Genomic DNA, 25,456 nt, shown 5'->3' on the forward strand with positions numbered 1-25,456 from the left:
TGTGGTTTGTCGGTGTCTTTAGGACTGACTTTGGGTCTGCATGAGACTCCCAAAAAAAGCTTCCCCTGCTTATGTAGGGGCCGATCTGTTTTCTTTTTTACGATGTCATGCCGAATTTCCAATTCTTTGTTTTTTTTCCTTTCTATCCTTTTGGTCTCATTTCCTTTGTCTTCTCTTGCTGCTGCTTCTTTGCTCTGTTTTCACTTTATTTTTTTATACACACTGTCTTGCTACGCAAGGCCCAAACAATTTCCTTTGTCCTTGTTTATTCTTCCCAGTTCGTCTTGTGCTGGTTTCTTGCCTCTGGTGGCTGTTGGGGATCTTTTCTTTAGTATTTCTCTGGGCGCCGATTGTTTTTTTTTCCCGTGTTCTCTTTTTCTTGGTTACTTCGTTGTTTTCCTGTTTGTCTAGTCTTTTCCGTCTTCTTCTATTCCCCTTATCTTCGCTCAATTCGAACCGAATTCGATTTGGTCAACTCTGTTCTCTGTTGTCTTGGCCCCGCGTAAAGAAAGATGTCTATATACCTTGGTGCTCATCCTGCTTTGTTCTTACTATTGTACTATCACTTGACATAAGACCCATAGTTTTGTTATCAGAATTCAATGTTGAAGCTTGAAGATCATATTGCATAAAGACGCAAGCAAAGTCTATACATGCAGAGGGTTACAAGCCCTTGTGCACACGCCTAAGTCTATTCTAATACAACAATCCTTAATGTGAGCGCCCTTTGCCTCTGCCGCTAATTCTATACATGGTTCGACGCTTCAACACGCAACGCTGGTATAGCTCAAATAGTTAACATGCGCTTGGCCCTTACACTAGTTACCATTACCACTCCAGCAGCTTGCGCTCCGCCTCACGCAACATCTCGCCCTCACTACGTGTTCGAGCCTCCATTTTAGATCTCGTCCAAAAGACACTGCAATCAAGCGAATCGCAGTCAATATCATCGCCAAATGCTGTAGCCGCACAGCTTCTGCATACGGCGCGTATATTGCCCAAGGACGTGCTTAGCGAACTCATGCGCCGTTGTATTGTTGTTAGAGTTTGTGGGCGTTGTGCAAGACAGCGCATACAGATCAATGCATCACCCGCGCCTCCTCCCGGTGTTGCTTTTGCTGTGATAGCTGTGCCGGCCGTGCGCGGCGGCAGGTGGCTCTTACATGCAATGCAAGCCGCTACACTAAGATACGCCTCGAGTATGGCGCTTCGACGCTTAGGGTCGATACGGCGTACACGCTTGACCTTTGGCATTTCGTCATACCAACGTTTTGCCGATGCTCCAACAAGCTGTAAGATGCGGTCAATGGCAGGAATAATGTTTTTGTTGATGTAATAGTCAGCATCGAGCTCAGCGTCCGGTGAGTCGAGAACTTCACTGGGCGCCACGCAGCGGTCTGAAAGGCGTGAGCCTGGTGCGCCAGCGATGACGAGATATGGCACCCGCTCGCCGTATTGCGGTTCGGCACGTCCATCAACGAGCATTTTGCGTGCGGCAAGAAGGGCTCCAGGGGGAAGAGCGGGTGGTTGTGGCTGGTTTGGCCGGCGATAATTGTGGACGCCGCCGCTGCTGTCAGCGTAAGTCCCGAGCTTGACTTCCTTTGCAAAGCAAAAGTCTTGGAGCGAGACGTGGCCGCGGAGGATTTTGTCACACTGGCGCTGGAAGTAGGCTTTGACCCGTGAGAGATCGGCTGTGTCAAAGAGAGTGCGGAGAACCTTTTCCTGAATCTTTTGTTCCCCTGGCGTCCCATCACGACGAACGGTCTCAATGCCTTTGGCTTCAAACACAGGGGTGTCCTGGGACGGGTGTTCCCATTTGTACCCAACATACCGCTTTTTGGCTAGGAGTACACACGGTTGATAGATTTTTTCGAACTTGATCTTGACTGGTCGTGGGTTTGCTGCCGTGATGGCTACGGCCATCTCGTTCGCTATGCTAAAAGCGCTAGCCTTGGTTCGGCCTGGTAGTCGGATGAAAAGACTGTCAGTATCGCCGTAGACCACCTCGGCCTTCCAGCTCGGATGGGTATGAATCAGAGCAATGGCACGCTCGAGAGTCTCGCGGCCAGTCTGCACAATGGAGTCGGCGATTTCCGCGCATGGCATACGTCCAGAGTAGGAAGCTGAGGTATAGCCATACGTCACGTTTGCCAATAGCTTAAGAGCCAACTGCCGATTGTTAAGCAACTGGTGAACCGACTTTTTGGCGTTCTTCATGCCTGACTTGACCATAACGCGTGTCTCGAGAATCTCGCGTAGCATTTTGGCAAGGAGCGAAGTCCGCACTGCCGGCGTCACGTACATCATGCCATTGGGAGCGATTGTCACTGAGTTCTGCACAAGAGTTAGCAAGTGCTTAGCTCGCGTGTACTGCGTGAAGCCCATTTTGTTGGTGGCTCCACTGCCCCAGCCGACAATGCGACCAAGAAAGGTGCTATAGCAGTAGTTATACGCAATCATAACGCTAGGGTAGAGACTCTGGAAGTCTAGAACGACAACAGGATCAGTGTACAAAGCGCTTTGTGGCTCCATGACTAGCGGGAGGCATTCCAGCGCATTCTGGCCGCCAACCTGCTTGCGCGATGGCGATACGAAGACATAATTCTCCGGCTTGGCGATGCGGCCCATCATCGACTCAACCTTGAACTGTGAGCCTCGCGAAATCACAGAAAAGAAATCGACACCGAGAAGACGCGCCTGCTCGCGTGTGCGTGCAACAAGTTCGTTGGCTTCTAGTATTTCTAGGTCTAGTCGTGTCCTCAGCTGATAGTACCGCAGCAGTCGAGCCATGGCACGATGGCCACCGCCAGCACATGCGTCTGCACTACTGCTAGCTTTATGCCACGCTGTGAGTACAGCGTGCGAGTAGTGCGGGATTCTTCGGCCAAGAAGATTCCAAGCCACGTTCTCCATAGTGTATTGTGACAGGCTCATCTCGCCACGCATGGCACGCCAAATGTTGATGGTGTGGCGGCCAGTCACCTTGACAGTGCTTGTCTTGGTAAATGCCCATCGAGCACCATTGCCATCTTTGTGCAGTCTAGAGGCTGGATCACCACGCATACGAGACAAGTCCTCACCAAGATCGTATTCGTATTTGGTGGCTGCCCGCTCAAGCAAGAAGCCCCAGGATCCGCTGTGCACTTCAAAGCCCGTGAGGATATCCGGGTCAAACCTGCGCACCATTGCTGCCACAGCCGTCAGTACCTCGAGCTCTGTGTCCTCAGCTTGCACCACCCATTTTGTCTGTTTCTTGATCCGTTGTGCCAACTCCGTGCTCTCTTCAGACAGCACAATCACGCCTGACACGATCCCTGCCTGATCTGGAGTAGGGTCCTCCAAGTCAACTACATCGTCATAACTCTGGTCGGTCTGCAGGCTCCAGAACACAAACTGCACGCTATCGTGTTCCGGGTTTGGCATTAGTTTGCCACGTGTGTTTACGTGGACCTCAATAGCGAGGATTGACATTGACCGGGTTTCGGGTTTTAGGCCTGTTGACCGCTGGCGCTGAGAGGCCGTGATAGCAACACTACCTCTTTTAGCTGGGGTTGGACCATCGATTTGAGAAGCGAAACGCTGCGACCTTAGTATGGACTGCGAAGAGAGACACTGATTCGGTCTAGAGCTAGACATTGAGGCTACGTGTCGAGCCATGTCCCAAGCTTTAACTTCTTGGAAAGACGGCGGAGGCGGGAAGAAGTCCCAGCTCTTGATGCTGCACATCTGGCAGCGCACATCCTGAGGCAAAGACCTGCTTTGAGAAGCTATAGCCCTAGCTTTGTTTATCTTGGAGCCTAGCTCGTCTAATAGGTTACTATTGCTACTTGCATGTCCTGCGTCTATTTCAAACTCGGGCAAAAAAGGCAACGTGTTGCTACGGAGTCTGAATGTCTTGCCTCCGTACTCATGTGGCCTAGCAGGGACATCAGCTTCGACACTATAGGTCACTTCTTCGTTTATTACTTCTGGCAAGTCGTATTGCTCAAATGACGAGCACACCTCAGCAACCTCGGGCGGTGGAGTGCCAAAGACGAATGTATGTGTTCTTGCTGTTCGTTGCAATAGTAAGGACCTTGTAGTTGAGCCTGGAGTCTGCTTGCAAGCCGGAAAAGGTGATGACGAGCAGCCGACTTTGCGTATTGAAAAGGGCGAAGAGGAAACAGGCCAGGAAAGCTTGGAGAGTGGCGTCTTGAATGGCGTAGTAAAGATCAAAGAGCGTTGGGCGTTTCGTGGAGTTCGTAGCAGAAACGGGCTTACAGGAGGCGCCCGACTGCTAGCTATAAAGAGCTGAGATCCTGCTGGTGATAGTGCATCCTGCGAACTTCTTACTGGTAGTGGGCTGTGGTGCATGAAACCGGCACGATTGTGCCTGGATGTCGCCGGCGTGCTAGGGGACTCTGGACTACTAGAAATTAGATCAGTGTTCCGCTGCAGCCATCCCTCAATGTTGTGGCCATCTTCAGTCATAGCAGGCTGAGAGTCTCTTTGGACAGACAGTGCCTGGTTGGCATCCATCAGGGGTTTGAAAGAAACCCTTTTTTTGTCATAATTTGGTTTACCCTTTGCAAGAGTCTCCTCTACATCTAAAGGGCCAGACTCTTTTATAGGAGCTGGTACAAAAGACGGGTCCGGCCCAATCCTCATCTTCTTGCGGTTAAAGTCAGGTGTAACGGCTGGAGATGAGGTAAAAAAACGCTTGCCCCGCGCCTTAGTCGTCCCTGGAACTCGGCGCAAGCCCGGTGAGAAACGATCAGAGCAGGCAGCTTCTATAAGGTTAGTATCGACAGATATCTTCGGAGGCGTTCCTGAGTAAAGTCCACTCCTAGATAAGCCAACAAACGATGCTAGCAATCCCTCTATGTTGGCTTCTTCATTTTCAGCTGCCTCTGGTGATTGGGCTCCAAAATCTCTTCGTGCTTGTCCGTTCATGTGATCTATATCTTCTGCATCTTGTATCTCATTCGCCACATCATCGTTGATAGGATCTTGACTAAGACTGATTTGTACCTCATCCACTTCAATGTCTTCAAGTGGGGGGTTCTCTACACTAGCATCATCTACGCCCTGAGGAGCCAGACCCAACACTGCCTGCAGATTATCGGGGTACAAGTCCTCGACAGACTCCATTACTGTTCGCACAGTATTGGCCCGAGGGTGGTGTTTGACAAAAGTCTCAAACGACGGTGTTATGTTTGGGTCATACTCCGCCTTGATCAGTTGAGCCACCTGCTTGCGCTGCTCTTCTTCCCCCATAAACCCAGTTTCTATAGTGCCCTTTTTATCTGGCGACATGGAAACGAGCACATCGGGCGGGAAAGGCGAGCTATTTGACGCTAACAGCCCCAAAGCACGACGGCGCTGTTCTTCTGACCGCCATAAACCAGCCATGCTGGGCACGAGCTTTACCGATTCGGGCACTGGGTACAACCGCTCAATGAAGTCGTGGTGGAGACAGCGTTCGGTCAAGGAACGGCGGTTGGTAATGTCACAAACAGTAATATCAACTTCCAGTGTGCAATACGAAGAACGGGGCAGAGTAGAGTCGTCTGTCACAAAGCAGGCTGGGACGGTGCTATCATTGTAGAGCAGAGACAGGGAGGATTCAGATCCCCTTAGTCTATTCTTATTCCCATCGTCCGGTAGCTGTCTTGCATCTCCCTCACAGGCTTCTGGTAATGGCGCGCGAAAATGCGTCTTATCGGCATCCAACCAGTCACAACCGAACAGGTTATAGTCAATCATAAACTGCGAGAGGTATTGAATATGGGCTTCATACGGCTGGAAGCGCGTCTGCATTATGGCACCGTTCTGCAGCACATCGACGAGCCGGTTCATGATGTTTGGATTAAACATATAGATCTTGAGGAAAAACGAATAGCCCACATGGAAGCCGTAGAAAGGCACGCCCTTAACCAGAGTGATGCGGGCCACAAACTTTGGATCCCGTGAGAGTCGAGACGTTGGCCGGCGTACGATCAAGGAGAGGGCATGGTCAATGGATACATGGAGGCGATAGATGTATGCTCCAACTATGAGGGCGGGTCAGTACAAGTAGGAGACGAGGCAGCATTGGGAGAGAAAAACATAGACAGGGGAGGGCATAGAAATATAGCATGCAAATGCGACAACATAAGCGACAGATGATGCAGGGCAATTCGAGTGCTTATAGTTAGCCCGCGGTAGAAACTAACCCTTCTTCGGCTCCAACGACCCCTCATACGGCACATATACGTACGGGAAAAAACCATGTACATGGGCACACACCTTTTGGCCAGCAGTCGTGGCACCAAAGATGCGGATCACCGGCACGTGAGGTAGCTGATAGGCCTGCGATGCACTGACATCATTGCGCAGGACGGGCGTGTAGGGCGATGGCGGGGCTTGATAGTGATCAATAGCATTGATTTGGACCCGGAAACCGTCCATAGTTTATCGGGGGTGAAGGTCCGGTCAGACAGGAAGAAGGGTAAAGGCAGGGGTGGGTTAGGATCGAGAAAGTCAGATGAAAGCGATTGAGAATAAGGGTTAGGGGCATTGTAAAAGGGCCATGAGTAATACCCGGCTTCGCTGTAATCACAACTTCCCTGTTTTGATGATGTTGCCAGGTCGGTCCTGTTCGTCGCCCCGATGATAACGATCATGTGATCAGAACAACTCAGGTTTTATCCCTAAGACGTGACACAAAACGCGCGTCATACTAAGTACCTACCTAGCTTTGTCGCGTCATCACGTGCCATAACAGTCACATAAATTAGGGTTTGGCGGTGCTGACAACAACGACCTACCCTAGACGGCGGCTGCTACATGCACCGTCCTTTTTCTTTGATGCGCCGCCCTCCCCCCCTAGTCTGACGTCTCCTACAAGGCGCACGCATTCACACCGCCGCCTAAACACCAAAAAGGTTGGAAGATCCATTCTACTCAGACCCTTCCTTTTGCTTTTGAATTTTCATCGGAGATCCACTTGCCGGCGTATGCTGAGCTGGCGGTGCATGCAGCTATGGAATATCATGATCGATTTTTATTCGCGGGTTAACGATAGAGCAACGTCAACAACGCACTAGACATTCAGAGACAGACAGATCGTCACAGTAAGGTCTCCAACAGGGTCTCTTTATAGCAACATCGAAAACGCTCTATTGCAGACATTGTACGTACCGTAACTGCAACTGACCAACTGACCGTCACATCCTTCAGCCACGTGTTTAATGATTTCTACTTGTGGGTTTCAACCCATAGCATTTGTTTTCAAAATCCCCCCTCCCCCTCCTTTCTCTCCCATCACTGTACCTTCAGTCATACCTCGCATTATACACTTGCTAATACAGCAATGTAGCAGTACATCCAGCATTTTAGCATCAACCTAATTTGTGTCATCACAGTCACATCCAAGCACTTTCTTTGCAATGTGACTGCTACCTATTGCTCGGATGCTCGCCACCAGTGTTCCACCAACGCTACTCCTACGCCTCACCCTATGGCCGTTGATTTGCCATCAAAGTACTTCTCATCCAAACCCCCACCGCAAATCCGCCTTGCATCCCCGCCGCTGGCCCTGGGGCAATCGCATCTGCTCATGTTGGCCATTACCTGACCTATCTGGGTCTAGACCTGGCCTGATCTGGTTGCCGACCCCTTTGTTAAATCCCGACGGCTCCCCTTCTGAAATGCCAGTTCGCGCATGACCTTGTTCTTTTTGCCTTCTATGGGGTCTTTTATTGCCTGGCTATCATTTCCCCTACCTCGGCACAGCTTACATACATACATTACAACACGCTTCATGATCTTTTGATCTGCTTCGACAGTAAAGCTCTAGTCGTTTGCGGCCAAAGAGCTTCTGGTATGCCCATGTTGCAATCTGCTGTGCTACCGGCCACCCTCCCCTTCCTTCTCCTGTTTTTCCTTGTGTTTAGCAGCAATGGCTGGGTGGGGGCCCTGTTTCTACTAATGCAATAGTGTATGTATGGCCTGTCCACGTATGTCCGGCGCATGCGTTGCCCTGCACTTAACAGACATACGCACATTAGTACACATAATGTCTCTTTGCTACGGATCCTCGCCTTGAGTGTTGGTGGTGGATGGATAGGCCAGTAGATGTGGACAAGTAAATGCACAAGGTAGTCAGTCAGGACTCGTATTAACGGACTGGGCGTACAGTGCAGGCCGTCGCCTGTGCGGGTCAAACTTTTTGCGACTGCAATATTATTTCTAGCTCAGCTCCACCTATCCGCCAGGAGCAGTGGTTGAGGCTGGGAGGCTAGGAGGCGCGGTTGCCCCTGCAAACGGGCGGCTGCTCTCTCTATGAGTAGCATAGTTATCTTGTCGTTCCCCCGCCTGTCTTTCTGTCTTTTCTTAGCCTTCCTCTTCAAGCCTAGCTGCTAGAGACTGACAGCTTCAAGCTATATCCCAAGTGTGCTATAGCATCGATGTGGGCGAATAAAGCACAGATGATATCACATATCATGTACATATTATACATTCAGCCCAGGTACAGATACACTGTCAACCGAAGATGGAAATCTTGATTTTCCTGTCGAAGGTGGTATCGACGGACTTAGGCCTGGGCCCGTTGCATACTATTTGAGTTTATTGGACGGCCACAATAATTGCATCCCGTGTCTAGTAGACCAATCATGTTGTTGTCTGGCAAACGGCCTAGAAGTCCAGACAGGGGAGGGGTGCAATAGGAGAAGGAGGTAACATAGGGGGTGGACTGTGTCTAGGTACTCCAAAACGCAGGACATGTAGATATACATGTGACTAGAATAATAGAGCAGCAAAGACGACAAGAGAGGATAGAGGAAGCGATAGGCTGGCTGTATAATACAACTACTGGTAGTGCTCTGCTTATGTCTTGCTAGTCGTTTTCCGTCACATTGTGACCCACTCATATGCATTTCATTGTTTTTTTTTTCTAGCGTCTTCTGTGATTATTGGTGGATTAACTCATTACTGCGTTTGTTGCTGGATCCTTCCTATCATACCATTGTTGCAAGAGGAAACAACCGTAGTCTTCTTGCTGCTCTCCTGTGCTCCTGCCCTTTCTGTTCTTTCTGTTCTTTCTGTTCTTTCTGCTCTTGCTGCTCTTGCTGCTCCTGCTCTTCTGCCCCTTCCTATTGCTGCTGTTCTTGCTGTAACTTCCTTTCTTTTAGCCCTTGCTGCCTGCCCTATGATGTTCTTTTCTTCACGTCGTCTTTCCCCCCCTTTTTCGCTAGCACCTCTCCTCCTATGTCTCTATGTCTCTATGTGATATGTTATATTTATGACGTATTTCCTGTCATATATCTTGTCTTCTCTCAGCTCCGTCTCAACTTTGTTTCTTTCCTTCAGTTGACCTTTCCTTCGTCTGGTAAGATCAAGGTCAAGGTCAGGGTCAGGGCCAAGGCCCGGTGACCCCCTCCCCCCGTTTTTCCTCTTTGGTTAATTTCCCTAGAAAGCTAGTCTTTTATTTTCTCCTGCTCTTGTCTTTCTTCGTCTGATGATACTTGATTTCTGAGGAAGCTGCCTAAACCAACAACTCACATCCTTCCTGATCCTCGCCCCTCTTCTTCCATTGCTATAATCGTCGTCATCGTCATTATCGGTGTGTCAATATCCACCACTCGTAGGACTAGGCTCATTTCCCAGACCCTGCACTTATTTATTTTGCTCTTGTTCTCAGCTTAGCATGTCATTGCCTTCCTTTTATCTGTCTGTATAGTATGTAGTTAGCTTGTACCCAGTCCCCCGCCCCTCCCATACTCGTACGTTTTTGTTTACCACCTTAGCTGACTTGCTTGTGTATTTTTCCTGGACTCACCGGTTTGCTTCCTTTGCTCGTCTCTGCTATGTACTCTGGCGGGTGCTTACTTTCGCGCTTCTTCTGTAATCGGGGAGTTCCATGCTCGCCTATCATACAGTTTATGCAGGCCCAGGCCGCTAGTCTAGGTCCACGACTAAGAAAAGTGTGAGCGGAAACAAAACGGTTCTTCTTGTTCTTATGATTGCTTTTGCTGATTTTTCCTCCATTTGTCCCAGTGGCTATTGTTTCCCTGTCGGCAAAGCTGGGCTATCTTATTGATCATGGTATGGGACGGGGGGGAGAGGGAGGGGGGGGGGGGGAGGGAGGGAGCATATCAAGAAAATGAGATCGAACATTTAAATATAATTTTTATTGTTATTGCTCTTGTATTTTTTTTATATTTTTTCTCTTTTAAAAACTTGGGTTTAGTTTCTAGTAAATTGGCCTGTATGTCTCTTGCCTTTCACTTCCACTTTCTCCTCCTTTTACCTCCAACATCTGTATATAACTCTTCTTCTCATCTACTCTCTTGCTGTCATACCTTTTTCATCTCACCTTTCCGCTCTGCTCCCTTGCTTCCGCTCCTGGGTCTCCGTTTTGCGTCAAACAAGTCAGTCCGTATTGTCTTGTGTCTCCCTTTCCTAACTATTATTTTGTGTCACTTGTCAACCCAGGCACAGACGCCTTCACTATGAGAATTCATCATGGTCTAGCCGCACAGGTCAATCAGACACACATGTCACAGGCAATTGGCCGTCCTATGTCTGTGGAGGAGGGCCATGCGCATGCCCATGTGGCAAGAGACGAGGGTGATACTTGTTCGCCCTTGAGAGCTACATCCTGCTCCTCCTGCTCTAGACCTGATTTCTTTCGGTCATCTTCCACATTGGATATCAAATCGACTGGTAGGCCTAACGTCTTTATACATTGGAATGTGCTGCTGATTCCTACTTTCATGTTACTGCTTCACTGCCGCTTGTCCGCTCATTGCTGTTGCTCGACCCTTTATTATCCATCCCGTTCATGCCAGATTAAACTAACAACCTAGTCTAGCTTCCCGGTATGACGTCAGCCAAAATCAGCCGTGTAAGTTGTTATTGTATATCGTGTGTGGGCGCTGCGTAGATATATCTCTATCCATCCACCGCCAGGTTTGATTTTCTAGCCGTGCTTTGGCTCCATAACTCTAACCCTCTCTAGTCCACGAGCTCCATGTCTTCCACCACTTCCGTTTGCCTATGTGGCCCATTTACTTCTTTGGCTCCATATTCAAAAGAGGAGTCGCCAATTCCCATGAAGCTCTTTATGTGTACCAAGTCTCGGAGCTCCATAACATGCAGGAACTACAGTTGCCTGTTGTCCACGAGTACAATCACATCACTATCGTGAGCCAGCCACCGGGCTGCCTAGAGCCTGTGTCCAACCTTCAGTTCCCCATTTCCATTATGAAGCATTTGGACACTGCCTCGGCTAATGGACTATTCCACTTTGACTTCGAGTGTCTAGCTGCAGAGATTCGGAAGCAGCAGCAGCTAGAGGGCCTTCCGGCATATGCTGTTGCTAATATGGCTCTGTTGAAAGACAGCATCTTAGCAAGTCTCTCTTTGGACGCCATGAAGTGGGCTGAGAGACCAGGAACACCCACGGCCTGTCTCCTGAACATGGTGAATGATGATCATGTAAGTCAGGACTTCACCCGCTATACTGTTTTGCATTGTATTTAGATAGGCTGACCTGTCTGGTAGATGCTTCCTCACTCACGCATGATGATTGGCTTTTGCGTCAACATACTATACACAATCGGTAAGGCCAACTATACACATTCTTATCATACCTCTCTAACACCAGACACAGCCCTCCGTTCCGGAATCATGCAGCCCGCGACGAACAATCCCCCCTGTTTCATTGGGGTGCCTAACAACATGCTGCCGTCTGTAATCCCAGTTGCTGTTCTTATCCAGCTTGATGTAGTCTTGTATCGCCTTCTTGCCGAGTTCCAGCGCCGCTTCGACGAATTCTGGCATGAAATTACCGTCGTCAGGCCTTGTAGAAAGGCAGACTGGGATCTGCTGTTCTGCAGCATCACGTCGTTTGCCCAGTTGTACTCGGTCATCCTCGACAATCTGTTGTCGCAGGCTGAGAATGACGCAAGCGCATTGGTCAGTTTTCCGATTTTCTCCCATCATGGTGGCCTGCCAAAGCCTTTAGAGCATCGCGTAGTAGCTAACATTAACTCGTTAGTACACATACATTAACGTGCACAATGATGTCGAGGCTGTAATGTCCAGTATGGTCAGTTCGTTTCTGCAATGGCGCGGCAGGTTCAAAGACGGCGACTTTATAATGTTCCGGCGCGCTATGACAGAGTCCTTGATATCCAGGGCTCGTTCACATGACAGCGAGTTGGGCGGCCCGGACATGTTCTACTGGGTCGACCTACTGTTAAATCACACTGTGAAAGAGTGCCCGATGCGACCGTCGATGACGCGACAAGAGGCAATGGCGAGGATTGGCAAATGAGACCCATATCATAAGGGTTACTGATAGAAACAAGGGTTCACGGTTTATTTAGGGTTGTTGGCTTTTTGATTTACTGTTAGATGCGTTTCACTATTCTTTCTGTTTCTAAGAAACTAGAGAGTCTGGATAGAGAATAAAACACTGCTTTTATTACTATGCAATGGCCGGATGTTGGCATGTGCCTCGCTGTGCATTTGAAATTGGGAATTTCCTTTTCTCTTCTGACTATTTGTTTTGTCCGTGGCTTGTGCTCTGCATGAGAAAGCCCGGCCGCATAGGTGCCTCATCAACATTACAGGCAGGGAAGAAGAAATGGACCGACATACACGTCATGAGACCCAAACGACGGGACTCAAACTGAAGGAAGTGAGATTTGGAAGAAGGAAGAAGAAGAGTCTTATGTTCCTTGACAGATGTCATGTAAAAAAGGAAGCAAGAAACAAACAACAAAACAAAAATGGCACAGACCCTCAAGGGTTGCGCCACCGCTCGATAATCCGATACGAAGGAAACGCTGGAAACGCTGCAACATGCGAGATCAACAAAGGGAAAAATAGACAATGGGGCAATATGGGGCAAGAGAAGGGAGAAGGGAGAAGGGAAAAGAGAGGTGGAAACGCCTCATGACGTGCTGCTCCTGCCAATGGGCTCTTGATGCCGGGCTCTCTCGTCCGAGGCCAGAGGCCTCTCTTTCTTGGCCTCCAGCTTCTCCCGCTGTGCGGCCATCTTGGCCTCCATGTGCGTCTGCATTTGGGCTAGGAAGGCCTGCACTTCATGCTGCTGGGCAAATTCAAAGTGGCCACCCTCCAAGGTCGAGTCCGAGTCCGACTCCGAGCCATAGTCGTCGTCATCGTAGCTTGCATAGTACTCGTTGTAGTGGTCACTGCCATAGCCGTTGTCGTCTGCTCCGTAGACGGTCTCGTCGGCGTATTCTACATGCTGCACCGGCGAGTGAACCCATGATGCAGCCTCGTTGTGTTTAGAGCACCGGTAGAGCTCTGGCATGTCATGATCGTATTCTAGCTCTATGTCTATTTCAACCGCGGTCGCAGAATCATCCGCAACGTCTTCAAAATGCTCCACCTCTGGCCTATCATCCGAGTCATCGAAGCAGTCAAACACACTAGAACCGTGGTTGTAGGGCATATCTTTGTGCAGAGCCCTACTAGACAAGGACGAAGACGGCGAGTAGATCCCCCGGTCTGTGGCGGGCGAAAAGTCACGGTCTGATGAGGAGGACAAAGATTCTGTAAAGGAGCTGGCATAGGGTGAGAAGGGAGGGTGGGTCTGAGAGAAGCGGCAATCGAGAGAGAGAGAAAGGGCCTTAGGGTTGAGGCTCAGCAGCTCAAGTTCGTAGGCGGCGCGGTCAAGGGCGCAGGCTGTGAGAGGAGAAAGAGACATGGTGAGAGAAATTGGGGGGAGGGGGAGGGGAGAGAAAGGAGAACAAAGGCGGGAGATTGGAGACAAAGAGACAAGACCACGATAGTAGGAGTAGAGTGAGTACAAGCACAAAGATACTGGGAAGGCGAGAAATGGAAGAATAAAAGAACAGGAAAAGCGTCAAGGAGAGACCGCTCGGAGGTGTTATAAGATGATGCAAAAACAACAGTCCTCCTGTGGGCCTGTATCTCGCTCGTTCTGGATTTCTCTCTAACTATAGCCACCTGTGATAATGCCAACAAAGAGGCCCCGGACAGGGAGAAAAATAAGAAGAGGCTCGGCGTCACTTTTGTCAGTGCACCTGGGCTTTTCGCGGAGCACTATGCAGTTTGACAGGAAGGAAGAAACGAGCACCAGAGGACTAGAGCGATAGCAAAGAGGCAATGCTTTAGATAGTTCAAGAGCTGGGAAATAAAGAGGGAAAAGAAAAAAAGAGAAAAGCGTAGAGGCAAAGATATGGAGATCGGGTTCCAGTCTGGGGCTGGCGTTGGGTTACGGAGAATGCTGACTGACTCTCTTCCCCTCGCCCGCCCTTAGTTCCAGGCCCTCCCCGCGTTTATATCACCAACAAGTTCTCTCCCTCTCCGCAGTTTTTAGTCTCCTCCTCCTCTCCCCCATAACAAAGCCCAACTAAGGCACGGACGGCTCTTCTCCTCCAAGAAAAGCGCCCAAATCCGGGAAGGGGCCAAGGAGAGGTCTCGTTCCACTTTGGATTTCCCCAGGGTGGCGTTTTTTTTTTCGTTCGTAGCGGCCTTTGTTTTACTTGTGGTCTCTGTAACTCCAATAATCGCCTTTGCTCAGACCACTTGTGGGCTGTCCAATTTGAATCCTATATTCTCGTCTTTATTTCTGCACTTTTCTTCTTCTCTTTACTCCCTCCATGTCACACCCTGATTGTATGTTTTTCTCTATTTCTCTCCTTCGTTCCGGGCCGTCTTTCATTCACTCTTCCTCCACACAGTATCTCTCTTTCTTCCCTCTCTCCTTCAGCTCCGTCTCGTCATCCTCGAGTAGTACAAATCCTAGGTCCAACAATACGAAGAGTGATGATGCGGTGCCTCAAATTAGTGACCCAATACTTTTGACGTTTCTGCTAACCCTTGCCACCAGTAACCCTGCCCCACTAGACCGGCTCCACCGAATCGCAAAAAACCAAAAAAAAATTCTTTCCGATAGGTGCACACAATTAAGCTAGCTCCTTCTCTTTGCGCTGTTCCTTCTTCATCTTTCCTCACTCTTTCCCGTTTCGGATAGGCCCTTCTTATTAATTTCGCGATGCTATTTAGCCTGTTGCGACAAGAGAGCAACGCAACGGTACAGGGATGTCCTACCTACTGTCTCTAGTACCACGAAGCTTGTTCGCCTGCATCTGACAAGAAGCTGGCATTTGTTTTGTGTCTTGTCTTGTCTCTTAACTAAGCTCCAGCCAACTCCCATCGTGTCTATCTGTGACATAATTCGCTGGCGTAGCATAGCTCTCGATCTCTGTCTCGCCCTCGTAACTGCTGCTGTAGTCATCCTCACAGTCCTTGAACATGGCCTCGCCCTTCTTCCCCCTTTCATCCTCTGTCATGCCTCTCCCACTCCCTTCCTCGGCCTCCCAAATGGTCATGAGAAGATTGCCGCTCCCTCGACGTCTCCCCCTGATGACCTGGCTGCTATGCACCACCTTTTCTGTCCATTGAATATACACTTCTCCTTCCTCAAAGTCGCCATCATCATCTCCGTCCTCGTCGTCCTCTCTATTTTCCTCGTCCTCAGCAAAGCTATCTGAGTCATTCTCAAACTCTCCCGTCTCTTCCTGGGCCTCGCGCCTCCTCTGCTTTTCTGCTAGTTTGAGCGTTGCATCCCGCAGTACGGCGTGGAAAACCCGCTGGTCCTCCTCCATAAACTCGTATAGATAGTCGCCGGTGCGTGCGTGGTGTCGTGGCCCTTCCTCTGTCGGGATTTTTGCCCGTGTGCAAGCATACAGCGGCGGCCCCTCATATGTCAGGCGGCCCGTCCGGATGAATTCGGCCATATCTGCTAGGATGCATCTAGCTTCGGACCGTGATGCAGCGCAATAATGGATGCACTGTCGTATTAGAAGCACTAGCTCATCTTTGCGCCATGCGTGCACCATTTGGTGCAGATATAAGCAGTGGTTGACCGCATTTCGCAAGGCGACACGACTGTAAGTGACTCTGTTGTACGCAGCCTGTAGGAGAATTATCCCGAGTGACCACAGATCTGACGCCGGCGTACCGATAAATTGGCGTTTGGATCGGTCAGGCCTAGCAAGAATTTCGGGTGCCTTGAATTGCGAGCCCCGGGGATCGGTAATAGCGCGTCTGGTCTCGAGAATGCCAAAGTCTGAAAGCTGCACGTGGAGCTTGTCATGCTCGTATCCGCAGCCGCGAGTTAGGACGAGGATATTTTCTGGGCGCAGGTTGCCATGGGCAATGTTTTGTTGATGAAGGAAGTTTAGTGCATCGAGGCACTGTTGAAACATGACTAAAGTCTCGCCAAAGCGGAAGGGCATTACATTGCGGAACTGGTGAATAATGCTCCCGTGTGGCCTCCAGGGCATAAATGCCTCATGCACGTCCGGTTTGAACGCTACGAGGTGAAGAATGTGCTCCTATATAATATGGTTAGTAGGCTCATCATCAAAACCAGCACCGCCACGTTATCTCGAAACACACACATTCCATGGCATAGATATTTCCTGGCTTCACTTACATGGCGCAACGTCTGAAATCTCTGTACGCTTGCTATCCACTCGGCCCTTTCCTCCTTGGTGTTTAGGCATATGAGTCGTTTGAGCACAAAGGCCTGTGCATTACTTGTGTTCCAGACTTTGTGTGTGAACCCGCGCGCGCAGCCCATCAACTGCTTCTCAATAGCCATTGTTGGCGTCCCGCTACGCACTGCAAACTGTGGCTTACCCGGAGCCGGCAAAGGCAGCTGGAGATCTGGGCGGTGACTGGAGTACTGTGTTATTGCGCGGATGACGCTGTCGTCCTTAGTATCGTAGATTCGGGGCACAACAATGTATTCCTCACCATTGTGCATGGTAATAGAGATATCATTAGAGTCAGCAAAGCTGAAGCCGGTCACTGTCCACGTCGTATTTGATTGGAACTCGGCGGCTTGGAAGCCAAATGTGACCATGGTGCCCGTTGTACTGCCAAAATCTCGAACTATCAGCCGATAGACATTGTCGACAAAGTCATTAGAATAGCCAATCATGAAATGCACTGGGTTTATACCCAATTGTTTATCTAAAACCACATCACAGTATTCCGGGGCATGGCCAAAGACGAAGCCCTGACGATGCTTGGGAGGTTGCCCAAAGTTGAGTTCTAGATATGGCAGTTTCCTGTACTTGGCAGCTCTTGGTATGTCTTGGTCATCGGCATGGTCACTTGGCTCATGATAGCGGTCCCGATTCTGCTCGATTATTGCTGGAGAGAACTTCCCGATCTTAGGATACAAGCGAGCAATTAGACCTAAGGCTGGTACGGTGCGAGGGGTGCTTGGCGCGGGCGATGCAATGGGCAGTTGGTTCCGGGAGATTTGCGCATCCATGCTTTAGATATTGAACGAACTGGAAATGTGCCTCGTGAAAAGAAGACAACGTATCGTGATGAAGTAAAAAAGAACTAGAATGGAGATGGAGATATACAAGAAGAAACACACGATCACTCAATAGTCTTTGCAATTGAACGAATATGCATCAGTATCAAAGTCATTTGTAGAAGCCCGTAGAAAAAGGGAATGAACAATAGGCATAGAAAGCGTGGCGGGCGGGCGGGCGAGCAGGGGGGAGGGGTGGAGGAAGAACAAGCGTGATGGGTGTTAAACTTAGATGGGCTAAGCAATGCTTTACACTGATATTGGTACCCTTTTGCTTTAACATAGGTTATCAAAGCCAGAATGAAGGAGAAAAAAAGAAGTTGCAACAAAAGGAAAACTACGGGTGGAAGAGAAAATGCAGAAGAATGGGAGGTAGTAAACAAACAACTTGGGCCGCAGATAGGTCAGCAAACAGCTTCCGAAACGGCTCAAATGCATCTACCCGTTCTATTATATGATATCAAGGCTAGCCTGAGCCCATAGACATTGATATACAATGCATCTGCCATCAGAATGGCTAGAGAGGGACAAAAAAGACTGTTGGGTCTAGGGAGCAGCTTGTATGTTATGGCAAGTCCAAACGGAGACGGTAACACACCAGCACGCTAGCATGCTAATAGAATCAAAGATATAGCCAAGGCAATAATCTTTGTGGCAGCATCATGTTGATTTTCTCGGTAGCTTTTGCTTGAAAAGGGACTTTTTCTTCAAAGTTTGCGTCTGCTTGGCTGCCTCTGGAGCGGGTTTTCAAGCACGCTTGTGTCAGGACAATACTAGCTTTTGTAAATATCAAGACGGCAGTTGGCCAATCAGTAATCAAACACCAGCAATTTTGAGACTAGCCAGCTAGTGAGCCTTCTTGGTTGGCTCTAAGCTTGTACGTAGGCTCGGTGCTCACTAAAACGACACAGTGCTTGGAAAGGCCATGGAAAGGCCTCACATGGTCCTCCACCGTCATTTCCTTTTCATGCACATGTCCGTGTGTTATGCCTCAAATTACATTAGGATGTGCGATGCGGCGTGGCTTTTTTTTCCCCTTGCACCGAGAACAAAGCCACGTAGGTAAAGACACGGACGTACGCATAAGCGCCTGGTCCATAGCCCTTAGTCTTAGTGCTCTTGCTCTCTCTTTCTTTTTTGCGCTTATTTTTGCGCTTATTTTATGCGAGGGTGATATCTCAGGCCTCGCATGATAGACTATAGCAACGGACACGCTGCCATCCGTGTTTTTGCGGCCCGTTTTCATAGCCGACTTTCAGGCCTTCTTCAGTGACCCTACACCATTGGTGTCGGGTTGCATTAGTCTTTGTCATACTAGCTCTGCCTGTTGCCTCTGAGTCTAAATCTAGTGGTCGCTTTCCGAGACTTGGTTTGTGTCCTTGTGGCTGGTGAACAGTGGCTGGTGGGTAGTAAGTGGTGAGTTGAGTGGGTGGTGATGATGTCTAGCACAACAGGTGAGGTTGAACTGAGGTTGTACATATACCCGGTTATTAGCCGATATAGTTGGTGTGGCGTTGGAGTGGATAGCGCCACAGCCAATTTGTCAATGGCTGGCTGTGGCATTATTTTTGATCTCATGCAGGCGAGGTAGACTGCAGAATGTACTGTAGAGGCCTTTGCTGGAGACTTCCTGCATCATCGTTCTGTCTCTCGTTAATTTAAACCGCCCTTTACTTTCATAAGTCCAGACAAGTCAAATCAATACACCATGGCATCATCACCAGACCCCGAAACGAAACGTGGCGATAAATTTTCCACTGCCGCCAAGGAAGAAAATATTTACATTCCCGCCTTCATCAGTAAAAGGCCCTTCTACGCAAACGATACCAGCGCCGACTATTTAGACCATCAGCGTTTACAAAAAAAAGACGAAGAAACAAAATGGTACGACCGCGGCAAAAAGGCCGCGCCGGCCGCTACCAAATACCGCAAGGGCGCTTGTGAGAATTGCGGTGCCATGACCCACAAAGTCAAAGACTGCCTTAGCCGACCACGTGCCCGCGGCGCAAAATGGACCGGCCGTGATATTCAGGCCGACGAGGGGCTACATGACGTCAAACTAGGCTGGGATGCCAAGCGTGACCGCTGGAACGGCTTTGATGCCAAGGACTTCCGTGCTGTTGTCGATGAACATAACAAGATGGAGGAATTGCGTCGCGAAGTGCAGCGCGCTGCACATGCTAATGATCCCGATGCTGCCGCTGGCGGCGACGATGCTCTTGATGCGGGCGACAAGTATGCCGAGCAGAATGATATGAGCAAGCACCAAGCCACCTCGACCCGCCAACTACGTATCCGTGAAGATACTGCAAAGTATCTTCTCAATCTCGATCTCGACAGCGCCAAGTATGACCCCAAACGACGCACACTTGTTGATGCTGGCGCTACGGCAGATAAAGCCGCCGAGACTTTTGCTGAACAAGGCTACATGCGATCTACGGGTGATGCAGTGCAGTTTGAGCAGGCGCAAAGATATGCTTGGGAGCAGCAAGAGGCTTTTGGCAACACTTCGCAACATCTACAAGCCAACCCCACATCGGGTGAATACCAACGCAAACTTATTCGCGAAGCAGAGGAGCGGAGAAAGGCCGAAAAGTCCAAGCTACTTCAGGACAAGTACGGTGTATCGCTAGAGGCTAATAATAGTGGCGAGGGAGCAACTACTGCTGCCCTGCGAGCTATGGCGGTCACAGAAAACGAAGCGTTTGTAGAGTATGACGAGCTGGGTCTAGTGAAGGGTGCACCCAAGAAAATCGTCAAGTCACGCTATACCGAAGACGTGTTTCCTAACAACCACACCTCTGTATTTGGCTCATGGTGGGCAAATTTCAAATGGGGCTATGCCTGCTGCCATTCCTTTGTCATGAACAGCTATTGCACAGGCGAAGATGGCAAGCGAGCCTGGGAAAACTCGGAAAAACAGAGAAATGGTATCGCCATGATTGAAAATTCCTCAGCTGCCGCTGCTGTGGACGATGCCGAAAAGCCTGAGGCCAAGGCGGAGACTGAAGGAGAGACTCAAGGCGAGGCTGAGCCGCCGGCTGAGAAGCGCAGAGCCAAGAAGCGGACAGCGGCAGATATGATGAATGGCGTCACAGAGAAGGAACTCGAAGAATATCGGAGACGAAAAACAGCGGCGGAGGATCCCATGGCTCAACTTTTAGGGAAAGACGGTCTGGTATAATGCTGCAACAGTAAACGTCATTAACAGTAAACGTCATTCATGGCTAAGCTTTGTTTTGCTCATCAAAGCTAGATACGACTATAGCCCTAATACCCGTCTTAAACTACTTAACAGATGCCATTTCTTCTTAGGCAAATAACCTAACCAAGTCTCACATGCCTCATTGCGTGATTGATTCCAACAGTATCTGGAATATGTAGTACTAAAAACAGACAGACAAAACATACTCACGGATGCAAAACTACGACATTCATGCAAAGGTTGAAGCACACCCAGACTCTGTACTGCCCTTCCTTAAACGATGTTAACCGGTTCAACCGGTTCAGTCTCATATCACCATGAGATTCTAAGGGTCACAGGTGAATATTTGATACCCCTCAATATTTTGCAAAACAAAAAACGAAACAATGAGACAAGTGGTCAAAAGGGAAAAAACTTGGACGGCTCGAGTAACATTAAAAAGAGAGAGAAAGAGTTTGGCATTTTTTTTTGGTCTTCAATTCTTCCTGATATTCTCCTTTTAGATCGTGGTCTCGTAGGGAACGGGAGTGACGGTCTGGGGGGCGTTCTCTGCGAAAGAGATTGTCCGCGCGTCGCGGGGAGCAGCCGGTTGCCGCTTCAGCTGAACGGGGGTGCCCTCGGCCTTGGCAATCTTCTTCTTCTCGGCGTTCTCCTTGACTCTGCGCAGGAAGTCGTCACGCGAGCGCGAGGGTGAAACGTGCTCGATCCGAACGTTGATACGCTTCTCCAGGTAGCGGTAGCCAACCTTCTTGTAGATGATGATACCAACAGCGGACTTGGTGACGTTGTAGACAACGCCAGTCTTGCCGTGGTAGACCTTGTAGGGCATACTATAGGGTAAAATGTCAGCATTCGGTTATTTGATCACACTGCCTCATATGATCTTCCCAGTCTCTTCCATCTCTCAAGTACACTTTGGTTGTGAATGTCGTTTGCCATGTCGCCAAAATGGTGGGTCTTCACATGAACTGATTCGTTTCGGGTCAAGTTCCCTAAAGCGATTGAGAAATGGAAGCGCCTGAGATACAATCCAAGGTCTTGAGTGAGAAAGAAAGTCATGTTTCCTTACCCCTTCTGGACAGCACCGTTGGTCTTGATGTCAACGATGTCACCAACTCTGTATTACACCAATATGTCAACATTTCGTTCTCTCGTCGTTTAACTTGTCGATTGAAAATAAATCATATATTGTATATTTTGTCGTCGGTATAAATCGATTCGAATTAACTGGGTGCTAACGAACCTGTACTCGCGAAGGTAGGTGGACAGGGCGATCATGCCCTTCTGGCGGAAGTTGCGCGAGAAGGCATACTGTTCGGATAGTCAGTAAAGGACATCTTAACGATACCAATAATGGCAATGTCGAGAATAAATTTTGGAATAAGATAGGGGCGAGACTTACGCGAGTGCCCGAGCGGAGACCAGCGGATTTACCCATTTTGACGGTATTTTGGTATGGTTGAGAAGATGGTGATAATTTCGTTCTTCACTTTCAAGATTTCTCAAGATAGACTGTCAAGAGCAAATGGTCCCAGTTGAAAATTGGGCACAATCCTGTTCCGTGTGGTGGGGTCTATTGCTGAGTCAGCTGTAGTTTTTGCAGGCATTCACCATACAAAATGGCCTATTTAGGTCTTCTTGATCAGGGCTTTGCCCACACACAAAAGTTTTTACTCGGGGTAAACTTCGGGACTCAATGCCAGAAAGACCCACTTCCGTATGCTCTTCTGATAATATTGTCCCCCGAAAGTTAGACTTGTTGAAACTTTGACCTTCTCACTTCCCAGAATCGTCAACTCATACCGCAAAAATGGCCCCGTGAGTACTATCACCAATTGAATAAGTCATTTGCAGTCTTCGCACCGTTTGCTAACATCATATTGCCATGTAGTCTGTGCTACTCTAAGACTTCGAGAACTCCTCGCCGCCCCTTCGAGGCTGCCCGCCTGTCAGTAATCACCGGCCACTAAACGAGAGCTAGACTCTCTTTAAGTCGATTGTGATAGGAAACTGACATCGATTTTTTTCACGACATATAGGGACTCTGAGCTGAAGCTCGTCGGCGAGTACGGTCTGCGCAACAAGCGTGAGGTCTGGCGTGTCCAGCTGACTCTGTCCAAGATTCGTCGTGCTGCTCGGTATGTGATGAACGCCCAACCCAAAGACTCAAGTTCGAAGGCATATTAGGAACAAAGCACCATTTAGACTCAGGTTACTAACAAAATTTCCCCAGTGAGCTGCTGACCCTGGATGAGAAGGACCCCAAGCGCCTCTTCGAGGGTAACGCTCTGATTCGCCGTCTGGTGCGTGTCGGTGTTCTTGATGAGTCCCGCATGAAGCTCGATTACGTCCTGGCCCTGAAGGTCGAGGATTTCCTTGAGCGCCGTCTGCAGACCTGCGTGTACAAGCTAGGCCTTGCCAAGTCTATCCACCACGCCCGTGTTCTGATCCGCCAGCGCCACATCCGCGTCGGCAAGCAGATTGTCAACGTCCCCTCCTTCATCGTCCGTCTGGACTCTCAGAAGCACATTGACTTCTCTCTGTCCTCTCCCTTCGGCTCCGGCCGTCCCGGTCGTGTGCGGAGAAAGAAGGCCAAGGCCGCCGAGAAGGGTGATGAGGACGCCGAGGATGACGAGTAAACAACTCACTTTCTTATGGCCAACACTTGCATTCTCTAAGTTATTCAGGGTTCTGTTTTTGGGTGCAAAACTGCTACAGCTAGGTTATGGACATCGCGCGTCGCCGCTCAGCGTACGCATTTTAGCATGAGGCGTTAGATGGGACAAAATGGGATTGGTTTGCTGTTTTTAGGGATCAACAACAGCCTAGCTGGCTGTCTTTTGAAGACTGCTCAACTCGTACCCGTGAAGGTGACCTGTTGATGTGTCCATGAACGGAACATACTGACAATTAAGAGGACCCGCGAATGAAAAAAAATGAAAAATAGAACAGGCCTTGAAGGCAAACTTTTGAGTATACAGATTAATTGTGGGTGTTTTATGGTTCTTGTAGTGCTCTATCGTGATAAATGATTCGCATGGCTATTCAGAGGACAACATCGTTTTTTTTTGGGGCACAGATATGAATCTATAGGGCTAGGAGCGGAAGTTAGAGAATCGAAGCCTCGTTTTTCAAACCTAATGTCGCACAGATACCAATAGTATTATTTAGGGTTAGTTGTTGTGACCCTTATTTGAAACAAGGTTGTTCCTGTTAACAAGTCTAAGTGAAACGCTCAACAGGACTAACATGCACTACAAGATAACAATAATGTGATCATCACTTCAGAAACACGACCCCACCATAGCTCAACGTCAAGAACGTATTGCTAATCGTCAACAACCTGATGAAAGAAGGCTTTGAACTATTTAAATAAACACTAATTTTCTTTCTCACAATAACAAACTACAACTACAAATAAGCTACGACTCATACGCTGCTGCGCCTTTCCACACTTATCTTGCAATAACTATCACAGCATCCTATAAAACCCCGTCTCGGTCAATACCGCAACAATGAACTATCTTTACTCGACAGTCAATACGCTGCGCGACCGGTACACGCCAGTCTCACACACTTCAACCTTCCGCAACACTGGCCAGATCACCCCCGAAGAGTTTCTACAAGCTGGCGATTACCTCGTATACAAATTCCCGACCTGGTCGTGGGGTCAGGCCGACGATCCTTCTCGACGTGTCAGTTTCCTGCCCGCCGATAAGCAGTTTCTTGTGACACGCAATGTGCCGTGCCACCGGCGACTCAATGAAGATTTTGCTGGTGATGCGGGCCACGAAGAAGCGCTGATTAAGGATGGAGAAGACTTTGGCCGTGGACTAGGTGCAACTGGTGCAGCTGGTGCAGGCGACGACGATGAGGGCTGGTTGCGCACGGGCGGCATGATAAGCTCACAGCCACTCAAGGTCAAGGAAATCCGCACAGTAGATGACTTAGGAAATGTTGGAGATCGCGAGGTGGTGGAGGACGATGATGATATCCCAGACATGGAGGACGAGGAGGACGAAGACGCAATCATCAAAGACGACCAGGCTGATGGCAAGTCGAGGTGAGTAAAGCGGCATTTCTTCTGCTGTAGCTTCTGTTAATTTTCGCTAACCTATGCTTAATTCTCTATCTTTCCTTGTAACAGCGGTCGCCGCACCTACAATCTGTACATCATGTACTCTCCCTTCTACCGCACACCACGCATGTATCTCTCCGGCTACCTCTCCTCTGGACAACCACTTCCACCGCAGTCGATGATGGACGATATTGTCGGCGATTACAAAGACAAGACCGTAACGCTGGAAGACTTTCCGTTCTTCGCCAACAACATCAAAATGGCTAGCGTGCACCCGTGTAAGCACGCCAGCGTCATGAAATCGATGCTCGATCGTGCCGATGCCGCTCTGCGCCTACGCCGCGAAAAGCTGCAGCGTGCACGTGAACTGAGCACTGTTGATACTGAGTCTGCTGAGGCCTTGGCTAGTGGCGTTGCAGGACTGGATGTTAAGGATAAGGATAAGGATGGTGATGAATGGGAGGAAGTCAAGGAGAGTGAGGTACAAGACGAGGTTGCTATTCGTGTTGATCAGTATCTGGTTGTTTTCCTTAAGGTGAGCCCCTACAACTACAAGTTCACAGCATGTCTATCTTCTAACTTTTACGCTCTACAGTTTATGGCTAGTGTGACGCCTGGTATTGAACATGATTTCACGATGACGATTTGAGTGGTGAGTGAGTGCTTTTTGAGGGCAACGAGACGCAACTTCTATTAGCCCTTTGTTTTTATTTTGCTACATGACATCTTCTTTCTTACTGTTCCCCTACGAAGCTATAATACTATCTCATGACTCTTCTAATTTTCTCATGCTTAACTAACCAACGGCCTT

General features: G+C 49.2%; 8 protein-coding genes across 8 annotated transcripts; 4 read left to right on the forward strand and 4 right to left on the reverse strand.

The window, feature by feature from the left end:
* Positions 1–828: 828 nt before the first annotated feature.
* HOO65_040437 (DNA polymerase zeta catalytic subunit) lies at positions 829–6,429 on the reverse strand (the record flags this gene model as incomplete). The annotated part of the gene is made up of 3 exons (XM_071002461.1): positions 829–959; positions 1,077–5,937; positions 6,268–6,429. 3 exons carry the CDS (start codon positions 6,427–6,429, stop codon positions 829–831), a joined length of 5,154 nt encoding a protein of 1,717 aa, XP_070859280.1.
* A 4,046-nt stretch (positions 6,430–10,475) lies between these two features.
* On the forward strand, positions 10,476–12,304 carry HOO65_040438 (uncharacterized protein; the record flags this gene model as incomplete). The annotated part of the gene is made up of 6 exons (XM_071002724.1): positions 10,476–10,602; positions 10,838–10,870; positions 10,985–11,463; positions 11,530–11,587; positions 11,639–11,943; positions 12,026–12,304. The coding sequence occupies 6 exons, from the start codon at positions 10,476–10,478 to the stop codon at positions 12,302–12,304; spliced, it is 1,281 nt and encodes a 426-aa protein (XP_070859281.1).
* Positions 12,305–12,925: 621 nt separating this feature from the next.
* HOO65_040439 (uncharacterized protein) lies at positions 12,926–13,705 on the reverse strand (the record flags this gene model as incomplete). The annotated part of the gene is made up of 1 exon (XM_071000659.1): positions 12,926–13,705. The coding sequence occupies one exon, from the start codon at positions 13,703–13,705 to the stop codon at positions 12,926–12,928; it is 780 nt and encodes a 259-aa protein (XP_070859282.1).
* Positions 13,706–15,155: 1,450 nt separating this feature from the next.
* HOO65_040440 (MAP kinase-interacting serine/threonine-protein kinase 2) lies at positions 15,156–17,314 on the reverse strand (the record flags this gene model as incomplete). Its single annotated transcript, XM_071002657.1, has 2 exons — positions 15,156–16,364; positions 16,466–17,314. 2 exons carry the CDS (start codon positions 17,312–17,314, stop codon positions 15,156–15,158), a joined length of 2,058 nt encoding a protein of 685 aa, XP_070859283.1.
* Positions 17,315–19,070: 1,756 nt separating this feature from the next.
* HOO65_040441 (Pre-mRNA-splicing factor SLU7) lies at positions 19,071–20,546 on the forward strand (the record flags this gene model as incomplete). The annotated part of the gene is made up of 1 exon (XM_071000660.1): positions 19,071–20,546. One exon carries the CDS (start codon positions 19,071–19,073, stop codon positions 20,544–20,546), a length of 1,476 nt encoding a protein of 491 aa, XP_070859284.1.
* A 520-nt stretch (positions 20,547–21,066) lies between these two features.
* On the reverse strand, positions 21,067–22,005 carry HOO65_040442 (60S ribosomal protein eL21; the record flags this gene model as incomplete). The annotated part of the gene is made up of 4 exons (XM_071002971.1): positions 21,067–21,397; positions 21,637–21,684; positions 21,811–21,878; positions 21,970–22,005. 4 exons carry the CDS (start codon positions 22,003–22,005, stop codon positions 21,067–21,069), a joined length of 483 nt encoding a protein of 160 aa, XP_070859285.1.
* Positions 22,006–22,377: 372 nt separating this feature from the next.
* HOO65_040443 (40S ribosomal protein uS4) lies at positions 22,378–23,206 on the forward strand (the record flags this gene model as incomplete). The annotated part of the gene is made up of 3 exons (XM_071003002.1): positions 22,378–22,385; positions 22,607–22,705; positions 22,801–23,206. The coding sequence occupies 3 exons, from the start codon at positions 22,378–22,380 to the stop codon at positions 23,204–23,206; spliced, it is 513 nt and encodes a 170-aa protein (XP_070859286.1).
* Positions 23,207–24,082: 876 nt separating this feature from the next.
* Positions 24,083–25,294, forward strand: HOO65_040444 (autophagy-like protein 3; the record flags this gene model as incomplete). The annotated part of the gene is made up of 3 exons (XM_071002874.1): positions 24,083–24,630; positions 24,715–25,180; positions 25,241–25,294. The coding sequence occupies 3 exons, from the start codon at positions 24,083–24,085 to the stop codon at positions 25,292–25,294; spliced, it is 1,068 nt and encodes a 355-aa protein (XP_070859287.1).
* Positions 25,295–25,456: the final 162 nt, after the last annotated feature.

The sequence above is a fragment of the Ceratocystis lukuohia genome, assembly GCF_044167205.1.
Source record: "Ceratocystis lukuohia strain C4212 chromosome Unknown Supercontig4_pilon, whole genome shotgun sequence".
Classification (NCBI taxonomy): domain Eukaryota; kingdom Fungi; phylum Ascomycota; class Sordariomycetes; order Microascales; family Ceratocystidaceae; genus Ceratocystis; species Ceratocystis lukuohia.